This window comes from Ixodes scapularis, unplaced genomic scaffold (assembly GCF_016920785.2).
Source record: "Ixodes scapularis isolate PalLabHiFi unplaced genomic scaffold, ASM1692078v2 PGA_scaffold3__209_contigs__length_174095766, whole genome shotgun sequence".
In the NCBI taxonomy this organism is placed as follows: domain Eukaryota; kingdom Metazoa; phylum Arthropoda; class Arachnida; order Ixodida; family Ixodidae; genus Ixodes; species Ixodes scapularis.
Window position 1 is genome coordinate 36,845,019 of NW_024609868.1, and position 17,014 is coordinate 36,862,032.

The window sequence follows — 17,014 nt, forward strand, 5'->3', positions numbered from 1 at the left end:
AAATCTTCGACAGTTGTCGGAGGGCTGCGGACAAGGCCACCAAAGATGTTTTCTCTCACGCCCCGCATAAGGATTCGTAGCTTCTTCTCTTCTATAGCCCGAGGGTCGGCGCGGGCGCTCAGGCGCAGGACGTCCTCTACGAAGCCGGTGACACTCTCGTTGGGGCCCTGGGTTCTGGTTCGCAGTAGGTCCTCGGCTCTCTCCCGGCGGTGGTGGTTGATGGAGGTAGTCTTGAGATCGGTCTTGATAATGTCCCACGAAGTCAGGGAGGACTCATGATTCTCGTACCAGTGCTTCGCGGTCCCCTTGAGCGAAAAATAGACATTGTGCAGGCGCTGCTCGTCGGTCCAGCAATTGTGGCGGGCGACGCGTTCATACTGGTCAATCCAGTCTTCGACGTCTTCGTACTGCTCGCCGTGGAATGGAGCCGGTGCCCGAGGAGCGACGGGTAGGTAGACGACGCTAGGAGCGGCAGGGGTCTGCGACTGGTTGGCCATCGTCGGCTGCCTGGTCCTGGGTGGTAAAAGTCCGTATTCCGGGTGTAGTCCTTGGGTGCGGCGACTTGATCGAGTCTCTTCGTTGGGTCCTCGGGAGTTTGGGTTCGGACTCCCGAGGACTCGGAGGGCTGCGCCGCACGGACATGCGGTACCCCGCACCTCCACCAAAATGTCACAGGTGGTGACTAAGAAAAACAATAAATAAACAGGAAGAAATTAACGTTTAATGTGGCGAACTTGTGCCAAAAATAAAAGGGTACAAAAGATAATAACAGGGCGTCGTGGGCGTCGAAGTCGACGTAGCAGCAGAGTCAAACGCTGGGGCGAAAACTGACTTCGGCTTGCCCGCGGAGCCGCTTTTGTACACACGTTGGCTTCTGGAGCATTCGACGTAGAAGGTTCGACGCGTAGAACATTCTGACCTCGAATCAGCTAGACGGTTCTCGATTTCACCAGAACATCACATTACAGTGTCAACAAAAATGCATAGCCGCGGCCAGGAATCGAACCCTGGCCCTTCGCGTGGGAGGCAAGCGCGATAACCGTTAGGCTACGGCCGCCCTGCCTACTTGGCGCGCGGCAATATCACTTCCAGCTGTTCGTGTTTCTGCGCAATACCAACGTGTTTTTTTTTTTTTTTTTTTTTATAAGGCAGTTTTGTTATGTCATTTTTTGAGGCTTGGGTAAACACCTTTTTCGCTTACTTTTGTCCCCAGACACCTGCCAAACATATCCGGTATGGACGACGAAAAAATAATAAAGCATTTCAACCTGCAAATAGTAAAAAATAAAGAGGAGACAAAACGAGAATGTGTGACGGTGACGCTTACATCCAAACGTGTTCTAGCGGTGTGGCGACGGCGACGATATTTCTAGCGGTGTGGCGACGATATTTCAAGATGGCGGCGTCCTTGTGAAATAGGCGTATGTAGTGGTAGGCACAGCTGGTGTGGCATGACGTGGGGGGAACTGCATGCGAAACGTAGAATTTTGCGCCTACGTGTCTATTGAGCGACAGGCAAGCAAACTGCTATTGTATTGATTATTATGCAATTAAATACAAATATGCAAGCGAGTTGGACGGGAATGACGAAAATAATCCCTGGAGAAGGGGAACAATGGGGAAAAAAAGACAAACACAAATCTCCAAACACAGCTAGGTGACTGGTCACGGGTTCGACACCCGGACCAGGCAGAATTTTTCGGTCGCGCACCAGTCAGCTAGCTCTGTTTGGAGATTTAATTTTGTCCTTTTGACCCCCTTGTTTCCCTTTCCCAGAGAATATTTTCGTCGTCCGTCGTGCTATTCTAATTCATAGTGTTCTTAATGTCCGCACCCAATAAATGTTCCGTACAGCCCCCTTACCTTTACAGGTAGTTATGTCCGTGTCCGTATGCATCGTCGCTTGCAGTTTTGTTTTACGCGGGCACTCTTTGAATAATGTTCATGTGTGCTAAAACGTTTTGTGTCGTTGAGATTAGTTGTTCGAGCCTTTCCCCCCCCTTCCCTCCCCCCCCCACCCCTCTTTTTTTTGACTCTGCTGTAGACGGCTGTGGGTGTCTTGTCAGACGGTGATAGCTCGCCTTTGCTTTATCATCTTAGACTGAAACTTTGAATAAAAAGTTTGAGTGTGAAAATTATTAATTAAAGCTCATGTCGCAACCTCAATTGACAGTAGACAGCGTGAATTGAGTTTCAGAGTGCTTTCAACTGAAGTTCATTCGCTTGGACAAAGATACGAAATATCCAGCGACGAGCCAAGCTTATGCTCGAGCGTGCCTAGTGCCTTCAGCTATTTTATTTTCTGCTATCCACGCCGGCCGGCCATGGTTGAGTCATTCTAATGCTATGCCAAAACTAAAAAAGATATATTGAAAAGTTTGAACAGTCGGCATAAACGGAATTCGTAGGGACTCTAAAAACCCGTTTAGGGGAGTCTTTTCGTTAAAGGCACAACGACTGACTTGGTCTTGAGATGAAGTCTTTTTGGGCCTACTTAACGCACTCATTAAAGCAGACGTTGTCTGTTTCTGTGTCGAGAGTCGCTTCCTAGCGTCAGTGGCTTTGAGAAATTCAACCAAAAGCACGCTGGTGTTTTTTTTTTTAGTTAGTTTTACAAATTAAAAAAGTAATCGGTATCATTTGCTTCTGCGAAGCACATCGTTCAAGTAGTAGCAGATTTGACTAAATTTGTTTTGTGATCACAGACATTTAATGGGCATGGGTGTTTCTGTTCCGCTCGCCCTTTTCTTTTTTTAGACTCGTTAAAGTGAGACCAGTTATTGTTATTCTAAATGAAACGCACGGCGTTCGTGTCAGTTAAGTATTGCACAGATTTCGCTACCTGTCGAGATATAATCCAAGATCCAGTAAACAATTTCAAGGTAGAATACGTTTGTTGGCTAAGATTGGGCGTTGCAATGGCCACGCAAAATTGTGACGACCAAGCGTACTTTTTTGGTTTGACTTATAATATTCGTTGGTTTATGTTTTTTTTTGTTTTGTTTTTTTTTGTTGGGGAGGGGTTGTTTGTGACCTTGCGTAAACCATGACCCTTGATCTTTGATCTCGAGGTAAATAATCTTGAACGAAAATACGGCCGATGCCCATGAGGTAAGCGTGGAGAGCGTTCGCACACCAAGTACACATTTGAAGTACTACGGAATTTGCAACCCAGCAGTTCAATTTTTATCCTTTCTTAGTAAAACATTTTTTATCGGTTTTTTCGCAGCACGTGTCCACAAAAAACTCTCATTTATCGTCTGCTTAGAGTGGCAATTTCGTTAGCCTAAATTTCACGTTGTCAAAGCTGCCGTGGAAGATCACCGCATTCAGGACGCGATCAGCAGCAAAGAACGGGGCATAATGATAGCTTCGTGGATTGCGCCCGTACCCGACGAGATAAGAGAACCCTGCCAACGTCGTCTATAGTCGACAAACGAACCCCACCCGACCAGGCATTCCTGACCTCCGGCACCCAAGCAAAAATACTATACCAATTTCCGAAACACACCTACTACGTCTCCCGAGATAGTACGGGTAAAGTTCCGACGTCACGCGAAGTCCACTCACGTGGCTCTTTTTTTTTTTTTTTACTTCTGATTAGGTCATAAATTTACACCCCCCCCCCCCCCCTCCCTCTCCACAGAAACAAAATTGGCCGTGTCGTTTCATCGAAATGAACTTGTGCCAAAAACACCCTCTGCGATTTTTTTTTGAAACATGACTTTATTTGCTCCCGTGGAGCTGGGGAATGCACCTGGACAGGAAGCTTCCTGGGCTGTAATTCGAGCCCTCATGATTGCGACTTGTGTCGTTTGCTAAAAGTTTTTTTTGTCTGTGTCGAAGTAGTGGGACCGCTATAATGATAGCCGAGACCATGATATACGACCCCTTCTTTGTCATTTAGGACACGATAAAGAGATGGTGGCGGTCCTCCTTCCCTTCTTCCAATTGTAGCGCTTACTTGTCATAAGACTGCTCCATGTTTTCACATAAAGAGGAAGCCAAGCGGCGAAAGCTCAAACTATGGTTGTCGTCTGGAACAGGAGTTGCACGCTAAGCTACCTTTCCTCCCAGACGCCAAGTGTGGAGTTCGAGCTTTTGACGTTGCGCGGTGAGGGCCTGCGCGTGCGCAGAATTCTTCTTTGGAAAGGTTTATTGCGGTTCGTGGGGATGGAGACGGCGTACCTCCAACGACGGATTTCTTCCGGAGCATAAAAAGCCACAATTGGCAATATATGTCCGGCCCAAAGCCGAAGTGACACGCATTCTTGCTTACTCTCTTTGGTTTCCTTGTTTTGAAAATATCGACAACAGAGGCCATGGTATGGACTTACAGACGCTAGGCCCTGTTATTGAAACAACAAGCTTAAAAAATATATATATATAGGATTTGAAAGCGTTTTAGCGCGATTCTTTCCTCGCATCTATATTGTTGCCGCCTTGGGGATTTAAAAATAAGTATTTCGATTGACAGTCGCGACGCACGTTCCAAAACAACCAATTTGAAGTCTATTTTTTCTGCGGTGGCGTACTTTGTTTCTTTTGGGATGAACACAAAGATAGTGAAAACGTCTGCTTGTGTTGATTATTCTATCAGCGGCATCGCGAAAGCGGTACACTTAACCTTATTTACCTAAACAACAACATGTTGCGGGGGGCGGGGCGAAAGGAAAGAAATAAAACCGACGCGCGATCACGTACGGTCGATTTATTCTTTTGTAGCAACCCAACTGTTGGCCTTGAGTGGAACCCTGGTTCCCACTCCATGCAAGCACCACTTTTCTTCCTTACAATCGACGTATCAGGTCCAACGTTACAACTCTTGTTCGCTGCCAACACCAGACCTATCAGCATAGCTGTCATCTACAATTCATAGCCTGCTTTTCACTTCGCCAAAAATTGAAGACGACATAAGCGCTTTGATTGAGCCAGAGAGCGGCCCATATAAACGTCGGAAATTTCCAATAAACCGTTTCACATGGTGTGATAGCACGAAAAAGAAAAAAACAAAAAAAAAGTAGGCGCGTACGACGCCGCGAAGGCATCATCAAATTCATTTTTTCTCCCGAGAACTTATGACAACGGGACCCGCGTGGCGTGGCAATCGCTTAAGTTTTTCTAAATTTCAGGTTGTTTTTGTGCAGGAACTTTATAAAAAATAAAATCGAATAGTTAACCAGTCAAAACCGGTTGCCTTGTTTGCTTTCACTACTTTGTGAACATGAAATGAAACTGTAAACATTCGAAGCGCCCCCCCCCCCCCCCCCCCTTGCCCAGCAAGGATCATCGTTCAAGAAAAACTACAACGTAAAATTACTAATTTATGCCGATAGCACTGATACAGTTGAACATCCGTAGAGCGATTGAGACGTTTGACTTTTGATTCTTGTACATTTTGATTACAATTTCCGCAGCTTTTTTTGGCAACGCGCAACTCTGAACACTGTGTTAGATTCATATGTTTGCATACGTTGTGTTCTCAACTGTGATTTTTTCTTATTAAATTGCCGTATTCTTTAGTGGTATGTTTTATATACGTTAAGCGGTCTGCATCTACTATTGTGTAGCCTGAATTCTAAATAAATTAGAACAAATGATCGTATCCGGACTAGAGCTTCCATTTCCTGTTTTTCAATCGTATGCTAAACAAAGCAATTCAGTATCGTCGCTCTTTATTATCAGGTAAACATTTCTAAATAAATATGCGTTGTAAATTTTAAAAAAATTGTAACTTCTGAAAAGATGATGAGACTCTGGAACTCGTTTTTTTTTTCGTTTCCTTTCTGTGTTACATTCCTTGCGTTTCATGACGTGACCTCTTTACACTTTTAATTATAAAAAAGTGCGTTCTAACATATTGAGAAAGATTCTTCGAATCTTTTAGGCTTGATATTTTTCAATATTCAATGTTCAAAAATTTTGAACATGAATAGAATATTTGTTTGATGACAAAGTTTGTTTTTCCTGATTGAAGAGTCGTGCGATTTGGAGATTTAAAGGAAGAACAGCGCTTATCTGGTACATACATATTCTATCGCATAGCAGCTGTTTGCGTGTGATGCATTTTTTATGTTATATTTTTATGATGTCGGAACCTAAGTGGCAATTTCTTTCAACTATGTTCAAAATAAAACTAAAAATACATAAAATCAAACGTTTTTGGAAAAAATGCTTCTGAGATTTTTTACGCCTCACTGAATATGTTTTTTTTTATTTTTGATAATCAAAACAATTAAAAATTTGTTACCATAGCCTATATAAACCTTTTGTATCGAGTCTCTCTTTGAATATGTTAATAGGTTCGAAATGTTTTCAATACAATAATTAAAAAAACAGGTTTTAGTCAATTCTCATTTAAATCAGGCGAATTCGGGGGAAGAATTCGGGGGAAGAATGAACCTACATATTAATATGTAGGTTCATTGATGACTTCTCCTATTTTACGATATCTGTGCTCTCCTAACAAGTTATAGTAAAATTCGGTATTTTATTTGAAGAAACCTATTCTATTCGAACGAATTTAGCGAGCCAACCGAAAATGAGGACTCCTTCTTGAGCTCCGACTCAACTCAGACTAATTAGTCGAGAGAATTAAGCACCCACCGAAACCACCGACCCTTTTTCCAAGTGGCCGTTCTTTCTATCTCGGTATCGTAATGAGGGGATTAACGAGTCCTAAAACTTTGGGGACCCGAAAAGTCTTAATCCCCACTCGAGGGACCCATAAGTCTACGATGAAGAAAACAGCTTTGCGCTTACCACCTTTATCCGGTTCGGTCGGGCGCGACGTCGCTCGCCTACCCCTCTCGTAGCTTGAAGGGATACTGAACCGAAATTTTAGGCTCACAAGACAAGGCTGGACGGATAAACGGGACGCCGCAAAACCCCAAAACAACATTCGTATAGCAAAATCTCTAACTGATTGACGTATGTTTTTGAAAATAAGTAGGCGATCGAACACGGCCGACGAGGCCGGCCGACGTGACAATTCACGTCGCACGATCCTCATTCCCTCTCGTCCTCGCTACGTCTCGTCGAGCTGGTAAACCGAAGCGAGGAGGAGAGAAGTGAGGCCGCTTCCCCTTGTTTTTAAATTTTCCAGGAGGGCAATAACGTCATAACCCTCGCTTGATCGCGCCCTTGTTTTCATAAAGTACGGCCATCCGTTTGAGATATCGATGTATGAGTGATGTTTTGAAGTTCGCAGCGTCCCGTTCGACACTTCTGCGGCCTTATTTCGCGAAATCCAAATTTCGGTTCAGTATATCTTTAAAGCAAGGCCGAATATTTATGTTCTCTTTGCATCGCGGGGCAGTGCAAACACCCCCCCCCCCCCCTCTCTCCCTCAAAAAAAAAAAAAAAAAAGAAATGTTCCTTTTATTGAAACTTGGTTAATACAGAGGAAAAAGTGCCGTCCTCTTCTCATTATCGCGCGCATGCGCGGGTCGTAAAAACAATGAAGTGCATGTGCTGTCCTTTCTCCTCACTTCCTGTTCACATCACAGCGGCCTTATGCACCTCGAAGTGAACCCTGCGGAACAGTCGTTTTGTTGGCGAACACGACATAAGTGATAAAGGGGCACTCAATCAGTTTTTGGGGAAGCTACTTTTTGGTGCGATGGCGTTAAGGAAGTGTCAGTGAATGAGTATCTTCAGTTTTAGAAGTCAGAACTGCCTATTAATCACGCAGGAATAAAATACGTGCGGACTCTTTTCTGTACTTGCGAGGGCCAATGATATTATCGTATGTTTGAAAATTTTGGCGGTCTTTGTAAAGTTTCGCTAAAGAAACAATTTTCAGTTCATTTAAATATGTTGTGCATGATAATTTCACAAGACCTCAAATATTTCCAGTTGAGAATACGCGATACTGCAATTATCGTTTCACAAACAAGGGACTACGTTTTCTCTTTGCCTTCCTCCGCGTTGGGTGCATTTCCCGTTCCCTCGGGATGCGCAGAAGCGCGCATATCATGAACTCTTTCCCTCCGGGTTTTCGGGAAGTGCGTTCGTGTCTGCCCGTCCTCCCGAGGCGAAATTCAATGTCGCGACATCGTTTGACATCACATACCAGAGGTTACGCTGCGATGCCAAACGTTTGCTTGGTTACGACTTGCCCCAACCGCAAATCGAAGAACGCCCGAAAAGGCCTGCGTTTCGTCGTCCTGCCAAAAGATGAACATCGCAGAAGCACGTGGTTACGTCGCGCCGGCCGCCAAGACGACACACAGAACTTGCCTATGACGCCCCGTTTTTGTCACGACCACTTCGACCAAAGTGAGTTTTTCTGCGCGGAGGACACGAGTCGTTTACAGCTTCGATGGAACGCGGTGCCGACGCTTCTGCTTCCAGTCGAGGACGTGATCGAGGCATCTCCACCGAAGCGCCAGAAAGTCGTGGTAAGTTAGTTTTCTTTTTTTCGCGGCATAGCTTTTGTGGGGAGTTCCGAAAATCTTAGAAGCCACGTGTTCGGAACAAGTTGCAAGACGAATTGCGCGTGCACGCGAAGCTTATGAGCAGGAGCTGTCCACGTAAAGGGATTCATTTGGACAGTGACCGAACACGGACGTACCGATACCCACGAAAAGTGCAATCGATACGTAATGTATAATAATAGATAATCCCAGTACCAGTAGTGTCGTCAAGATCAGTTATTTGCTGTTTTATGGAGGGTTAGTCTCAATATTTCGGACCCCGGAAGGTCGCAGCGTAATTTTGTTTTCACAAGCAACAGTAATGTCGTTACTGCGCACACTGTGATCCGTCGGCACCAGATGAAATAGAACAGGAGCGCGTGAGCGTCTCTTCACGGTAGTTTTTGGCAGAATAAGGGTGGGTGGAATATATACGGAGTGCAAGTGCGTCTACTGTTCGCGTATCTCATGCGTTTGTTTACAACCAACATGTGCCCACGTGCTCTTGTTTGCCATCTGAGATCAACCAGTGGCAGCGCGTACCTGGCTGCTTTGTAGACGTGTGTTTCTTGCGTATTCTCTAAATTGCGCGTTGATTGGCACGTTGTTTATGCGTATTCATGTTTTCCCGGAAGCTCGTACAAACTCTCTCCTACACGAAAGGCGCATTTTGGTTCACTTGCATGCCGTATTATGCGCTGCTTTGTTTCCATTCTTTTGGTCCCGATAGTACATGTTGCGCGTAGAAGGTTAGAAGGAAATGATCGGGTTACAAAAGTGTGGGAAATGCAAGACTATTTTCAAATCAGAGAATTGCCCTTCCCCCCCCCCCCCCTTGCTTTTACTGCTTGCCAAGCTTGTACTATTGCAAATTGTTACGAGTAATGAAAATCATGTATGCAGAACATATCCCAAGAACTAGGCAGATGATGCATAATACCACTGTGTCACCATGAGATTCAATAAATAAAGACTTATCTTTCTTTAAACAACTATTACGCAGGGCAACGACACTGGTGCCACCAGTGGGGCACCAGTACCTTCTAGTAGTCCTGAGCATCAGGACAATGGTGCTGTGGAGCCTTCCACAGCAGGTCAAGGTGCTCGTAAGTACTTACGGAAATCAGCGTGCATATAGAGGTTACAAGTCTGTAATTTCTAATTGTAGCAACAACATACACCCTTGCTGTGGTAGCAGCTGCACCACCAGTAGCTGCACCACCAGTAGCTGTACCACCAGCGACAGCCATTACCATGGAGGAGGCAGTCACACCACCAGTAGCTGCACTACCAGCAGCTGCACCGCCAGCGACAGCCATTGCTGTGGAGGAGGCGGTTCCGTCAAGTCCGCTAAGCCCTGGAGCCACCAGCTTCTCATCGGGGTCCGTTCTGACATACTCCCCAACTCGTGACGAAGATTTTGAGAGGTAAGCTGTTCTTGTTTACATTCCGTTTCGTTTCTAAATATTTTCTTGATTCTGCTGCAGCGATCAATACACACCAGGCCCACCAGAGGGGGAGCGACAGTTCCTCGTGTTTGAGAGCTGCCTGAGGGAGCTGTTCAGCACCTGCAAGGAGTGTTCACGGCCCTGCAACACCACAATCACCCCCCTGGGCACACTGATCAAGGTGAAAAGCATCTGCCCCCTGAATCACGAGCGGATATGGGACAGTCAGCCTCTCATGAATGGGAGGGCAGCTGGAAACATCCTTCTGTCCAGCCACCTGCTGTTCTCTGGATCAAATGTCACAAGCACCTTGAGGATGCTGCGCCACATGAACGTGGAGGTCTTCAGCGATCAGACCTTCTACACATATCAGAAGAGCCTCATGTTCCCTGCAATCGACGAAGTGAGCAATATTTAAAAGGGTCTTAGTTGCTTTCTGTTTTGTTTTTTCTTAGTGGTGCTTAAATAGGCATATACCTTGAAATAGGTAGGTCTAAAGGCAGAGAAGGGTGAAATCTTAGTTGAAAAATGACTAATGCACTTTAGTTTTGTAAACAAATTCTGCAACACAGCCAGGGTTATGACTACTAAATATTTATTTAATTGTGTATTTAGAAGGTACTGAAATTACAAATAAGCAAGTTTTATTTTATTGTGCACACATAACCGTAACTTTGTAAGGTTCACCTGGTTTGAACAGCAACAATCATTTACATAAACAGGTCTACCTGCAAGAACAACAGGATCTGGTCAGACAGCTGGAGGACAAGGATGTTGACATCACCAGCGATGGCAGATTCGACTCTCCTGGGTTCTCTGCCAAGTCCCTGACCTACACTGCACATGTTCAGCAGATCAACAAGATCCTCCACTCCATCCAAGTCCAGCTAGGAGAGGTAAGAAACCCGATCTGAGCGAAAATATAAGCACTGCTTTGCTGGTCGCATAACTCGATTAAAATATGCCACACCTCTGCTTGTAGTCGGAGCGAGCCATGGCAAGTGTCAACATGGAGAAGGAGGGCTTATCAAACTGCTGGAATTCTTCGAGGAGAAACGTACGTGCACTCAGTCAAGGCTCAGCAGCTACGCAGCAAATTCAGCAACCAGACCTAACATTTAGTTTTATTATTGCAACTTTCTGCAATTATATGATGCAGGTATCCATGTAAAATCCTTGGACACTGACCGCCACCCTGCCATACGAAAACACATGGAGGTGCACGAACCTGGGACCGCCCACTACTTCGACATTTGGCACATCTCCAAAAGTAAGCAATTTTGATAAGTATTGCATTTAACCTACATTTTTAGGGAAATATGCTGCACGTTGATATGAGTTATCTCGTCAAATCTTAGGTGTGAAGAAAAAGCTGAACGCAGCACGAAAACGAGCTGGATGTCAACCGCTAGAAGAGTGGGCGCAGGCGACCACCAACCACATGTACTGGTCTGCCATGGCTGCGGGAGGCAACAGGGAGCTGCTCGTCGAGATCTGGCTGAGCATGCAGAACCACGTCATCGACAAGCACACTGGTCACGGGGGCAGCTACACGCGGTGTGTGCACAACGAAATTCTCGAAGCCACAAAAATGTTGATGGATCCCAGTAAGTCATTGCCTTCATAGCCTACCCAGGCAGCACACGATATTGGGCCAACATTGGAATTGATGGGACAAAGAACGGCCCAACAATGGCCCAACTGAGCCATGTGTTTACCAATATTGGAATTACCTGGGCCAATAATGGACTATCATAGCCAATGTTTTTCCAATATTGGTGATGCACTGGAATAAGCTGTCCAATATTGGACTGTGAAAGGCAATGGCTTGCCAATATTGGATAAATGCTGGCATAACCTGTCCAATATTGGACTGTCAAAGCCAATGGTTTTCCAATATTGGATATATGCTGGCATAAGTTATCCAATATTGGACTGCCAAAGCCAATGGCTTTCCAATATTGGATATATGCCGGCATAAGTTATCCAATATTGGACTGTCAAAGCCGATAGGTTTCCGATATTGGATATATGCTGGCATAAACTGTACAATATTGGACTGTCAGAGCCAATGGCTTTCCAATATTGGATCCAATATTGGACTGTCAAAGCCAACAGCTTTCCTATATTGGATATACGCCGGCATAACCTGTACAATATTGAACTTTAAGAGCCAATGTGTTTTCCGATATTGAATATACGTTGGCTTAAGCTGGTTAATATTAAACTGTCAAAGCCAAGAGTTTTCTAATATTGGTGATGTCTTGGTATAGGCTGGTCAATATTGGTACTGCCATAACCAATGGCTTATCGATATTTACGTCGCCTAGGCTATAGACCCGCGAACCTCTTTTTTGCATTGCAGAAATAGGAAATTGGAAAAGAGTCATTCATGAGCTCGCTCGGGCGAGAATTTTATTTAGCCAACTTCATGGGGCGTACGTCGCCGGCGCTTTATAACCGCAATCACAAATACGTCCTTAGCTGCCTAAAGGACTATTGCAGTTTTTTTGCCGGCTGCTCTCCATTCGCATTGCCTTACCTCGGCGTTGACAACTTAACTCCGTTTTTTTAGATTTAAGTATTTTGTCTTTTCCAATATATTTTTTATATATACGTAGCGTTAACGTTTTCTCTTTGTCCGTGCCCCTGTCATGTTTGTATTTCTTTCTGCGTGCTCTATTTTTTATATTGAATGATTATGTGCATATTTCGTCATTGTCGACGCAGGTGTCAACAAACATAAAGCCGCCGCTTACGCCGCAACCGAAGTGACTCTCAGTTTTACGAGAGTATATCGCGATATAAAGTCATATATTAAACTCGAGTGAAGTCTCGACAGGGTTGCTTCGACTGCCAGTGCACATGTCATCAGGGTAGGCAGAGCAACGACGTAGCTATCGCGACGCGAGAGCACACTGCGCCTCGATGTGGCCGGCCGCGCTCGCTCTGCGGAAATGTGAGCGTGGGACTCTCGAGCCCCGTTAGCTTACTGAAGCTGCTAGACCCTACTTTGTTGTCCCGAATCATTTGCCCTTCGAACGGTCGCGAAGCCGTTGCGCTCGGAGTACCCTACCCAGCATCTTTCAGAAACCGTTCGCGCAGCATCGCAACCTTCTGTCGGCGAGCGTGGGCGATTCATCGCGTGCTGCTATTCGGACGATGTGCTGCTCGGGCTGTCTTTTATGTGTAACTCTTTCGTAAAACAATTTGAAGTTTAAAAACGCGAACCTAACAGCGTACAAACAGTTTTAAATTTATTGATAAAAAATATATTTATATACTTATAGATATATTTGTGTACATCGAGCGCAAAAAATAGTCGCGCTTAGTTCTTCATTACATTATATTATATATTTATATATTATTATATTTACGTTATACGACGTAAAACATACTGTCTTCAAACTTGCCCCGTTTAGAACCACTTTTGGGCTGGAGAGCTTCTTTAGAAGTTCGAAAGCTGACCTTCAAAGAGCTGTCCTGTTAAATCGGTATTGACAGCAGGGTAGACGCTATGCGTGTTTAAGGCCAATCCTGTCTCCGGTTAGGGTCACTTGACTACGGTCTCGAAGCTGGTGATAAGGCAGAGCACGGAACCTGCCTAAAGCCCAAGGCCACGCATAACATCTACTGCACTATCAACCTTGGGTAGGAGTGACAAATTCTCTCGCTGCGTTCATTGTTGAGATGCCCCTGAAGATTAGCCTTTTGTAAGCGCACCCCACCCCCGTTCTGGCCTGCTTGCTTTGTCCTCCTTCTCTTTTTTTCTCTCTCCCTAAGCTGAAGGCGCGGTAGACGGTCCGTACTCGCCGGACCAATGAACCGTACACGTTTTATCGCTTGAGTTCGCTCTCTGTGCGCGGGTAACGGCAGAAGCGTGATCACGTGGTTTGACGGATGACGCATTAGCCGTTGAAAAACTCGGAATGCCTGCGTCGCGAAGACCGGACCTAGTTTCGCGTGTGATGCGGCCTGCGGGGTGCGGGCCCGCTGTGGATTTCGCTTCTGTGGCAAATGGTATCTCGTTCGAAAAGTCCCACCCGTGCCGATTTCTTCATAGAAGCCCAAGACATTTTTGTGAATCGTTTAGTGTTCGGTTCGGCAAATGGCAGCGTGTGCTACATCGTGTTGAATCTTCACGGATCACTTCCTTCTGGTTTTTGTGTTTGAGTGGTTTTTCTGCAGTGCCCGTGTTTACATATATGTCGGATTACATCTTTCAAGTCCGGTATTTTCAAAGTAAGTGCGCTGCAACCTACTTGGTGATCATTGTCCGCTCTTGTATGGGTAATCTTCCGGATAACCTCTAGAATTGAGCAGGGCCTATATCCTGGCAGCCGGGAGAATAAGTTTCCCGCAATCTTACCGACAGTCGCCTGCCATTATCTGTCTGAAATAATGTCACAACTGCAGGTAGAATGCTGACTTTTTTATTCTCCGTGCGTTTCGCGAAAACACGTTTCGTGGCCACCTTTTCGTCGACATTTTTGTTTCATCGACACGCGTTACGCGAATTTCGCGCTGTAGGGGCATTTCGTCGTGCGTGTATTCCTGAGGTGCAACGTTTCCTTGACATGCGTTACGCGAATTGCACGCTGTAGGGGCATTTCAACGCAAGTGTATTCCTGAGGCGCGTGCTCACCGAACCAGCCCACCCTTTCACGCCGCTTCATGCCAAGTCTGAAGCGGTTCATTGCAAAAAAAGAAAAGAGGGAAAAAGACGTATTTTGAGTTTTTTTTATGAAACATCGCGTGTTGATGAAACGATCTGTCTATGAAATGTCGTTCGATGAACTGATTGCACCGCCAATGAAGGGCGAATAGCGGTAGAATTTGGGGGAAAAAATTCTTCCAGCTGCCGGGAGACTGGACACTCCACAATAATTACCCCGGTTTGTGTTTACTTTGCAATCTTCTTAGTTGTATCACAGTTGAATAGTGTCTCTTCACATATTAAAAATTGCTGATTTTGTGCCTGTCTACAGAATAAGCTGTGTGTAATAAACTCTTTGAAGATTTTAAAACAATCCCTTGTGTCTGTCTACCTTCCTTTTTGCAAACAACTTGGTGAATGCACTTGCAAAGAGCCGGGCGAGTGCAACGATGGCCAAAAATCAGCATAACGGCCAACATTGGATCGGGTCGCGCTTCCAGTGTTGTCCAATATTACGCCGGTTTTCGCCAATGTGGGAGCACCTTGGCTGGAACCATGGTTTAGCAATGGCCCAACATTGGCACCAATGATTGGGCCGACATTGGCTGGAACGATGGCTGAACAGTGGCCCAACATTGGCACCAATCACTGGGCCAACGTTGGAAAGGGTAGCGCTTCCAATATTGTCCAATATTGCGGCCGGTCTTTGCCAATGTTAGGCCAATGTCGGACCGACATTGGTGTGCTGCCTGGGTAGTTTGCTTTTCCTAAACCACATTCTTTCTTCAGACTCCCCGGCCTACAGTCACTACAAGCAGATCACTGAGAACAAGCGCCTCCTGAAGGACCTGGCCCAGATGTCCCTCCACGGCCAGATATTCGCCCTGGAATCCTCCCACAGCGTCCTGATTGACTTCGCTCCCAAGTCCCGGGCATTCACTCCAGAAGGCATGCGTGCAAGGTAATATTATGATTAAGCTCCATAATGTTTAATCAGTTTGCATATAATCGTTTATCACCTGAACCTACTACGACCTGACTTAGTCCTTTTCCCCAACAACTAGATATTGGTCTCGCAAAGTACAAGAGAAACGGTCGAATGACAATTATTATTGCAAACATCATCCCTAATAAAACACCATTTCACTGCAGGACTCGAGTGGCAATCTTGCATTTCAATGAGAATGCTGATCGCTGCCAAGCTGAGACGCAAGCGGGCAAGCCACGCTGGGCGGTGAAAACATCCAAAGCACGCAAGGGCCACCACACAGCTTGTCCCGTCAAGGCAGCACCCACCTACAGTAAGTGTGGCATTCATTTTATGGTCGTTGACTTGCTCGGTCATTTGATAAAGTAAAAAAAAAAAACCTTCAATTCCAGGCTACGTTCACAAGCTCGTAGTGGAGGTGATCGCAATCAATAGTCGATGGCGGTGTCTTGCTACTGCGGCGAAGGCCAGCACAGACATCTTTCCGGCGCCCATGACTGCGGCCTTTGCCAGGTCTTCAAAGGAGGAGTTAGTGGAAGCACGGAGGTCCCGCCTCGGCCGTAGTCTGCAGTAAGGGCACTCTCTAAACTCATGTTTCATTTCCGCAGCCTGAACGAAGTATACCTACCAGTTAAAATGAGCGTCCTAGTACATAAATGACTCTACTTTCACAGGACTCCCTGAACATCGCCATGCCCTCCAAGCAGCCTGCCATCTCATCCTCAAAGCCAGTGGTAAGTGTGGCTGCAACAAAGCGATAACTGGCTTATAAATACGCAACCTTTTCTCTACAGAAATGCCCCGGGCAATACAAAGTCCACTCATTCGTCCCGCAGTCTCGTCATGAAAGCCTGCAGTAAGTATGGCCGCTGCACGATGCTAGCAGTCCTGTAACCACGCAACCTTTTCTCTACAGAAATGCCCCGGGCAGTACAAAGTCCACTCATTCGTCCCGCAGTCTTGTCTTGAGAGCCAGCAGTAAGTGTGGCCGCTGCACGATGCTAGCAGTCCTGTAACCACGCAACCTTTTCTCTACAGAAATGCCCCGGGCAGTACAAAGTCCACTCATTCGTCCCGCAGTCTTGTCTTGAAAGCCAGCAGTAAGTGTGACCGCGGCACGATGCTAGCAGTCCTTTAACCACGCAACCTTTCCCCACAGAAATGCCCCGGGCAGTACATAGTCCACTCATTCGACCCGCAGTCTCGTCTTGAAAGCCAGCAATAAGTGTGGCCGCTGCACAATGCTAGCAGCCCTGTAACCACGCAACCTTTTCTCTACAGAAATGCCCCGGGCAGTAAGCTTGGCTGCAGCAAAGGGTGAACCAGCTTATAAAGAAGCAAGTTTGTTTTATAACACTTACACCAGGTGAGCACTACCAGGAATGAATGGCCAATCCTGAAACCACGGACCTGCAGTAAGGATATGTGTTGCTTTGCAATAATTTTTAAGTAGAATTGAGACCTATTTCAACAGTTGTGTTTGGATTTCAGGACCACGAGAGAT

The 17,014-nt window shown here is 45.8% G+C and overlaps 1 protein-coding gene and 1 pseudogene across 1 annotated transcript in view; both read left to right on the plus strand.

The window, feature by feature from the left end:
• The window catches only part of LOC115325089, a 39,852-nt gene extending 30,513 nt beyond the window's left edge, over nt 1–9,339 (plus strand). The window contains exon 2 of the mRNA XM_029985789.3: nt 9,321–9,339. Coding sequence (XP_029841649.3) covers nt 9,321–9,339 — 19 coding nt within the window. The remainder of the gene's footprint in view (nt 1–9,320) is intronic.
• A 332-nt stretch (nt 9,340–9,671) lies between these two features.
• LOC115324146 lies at nt 9,672–16,084 on the plus strand (annotated as a pseudogene).
• Nucleotides 16,085–17,014: the final 930 nt, after the last annotated feature.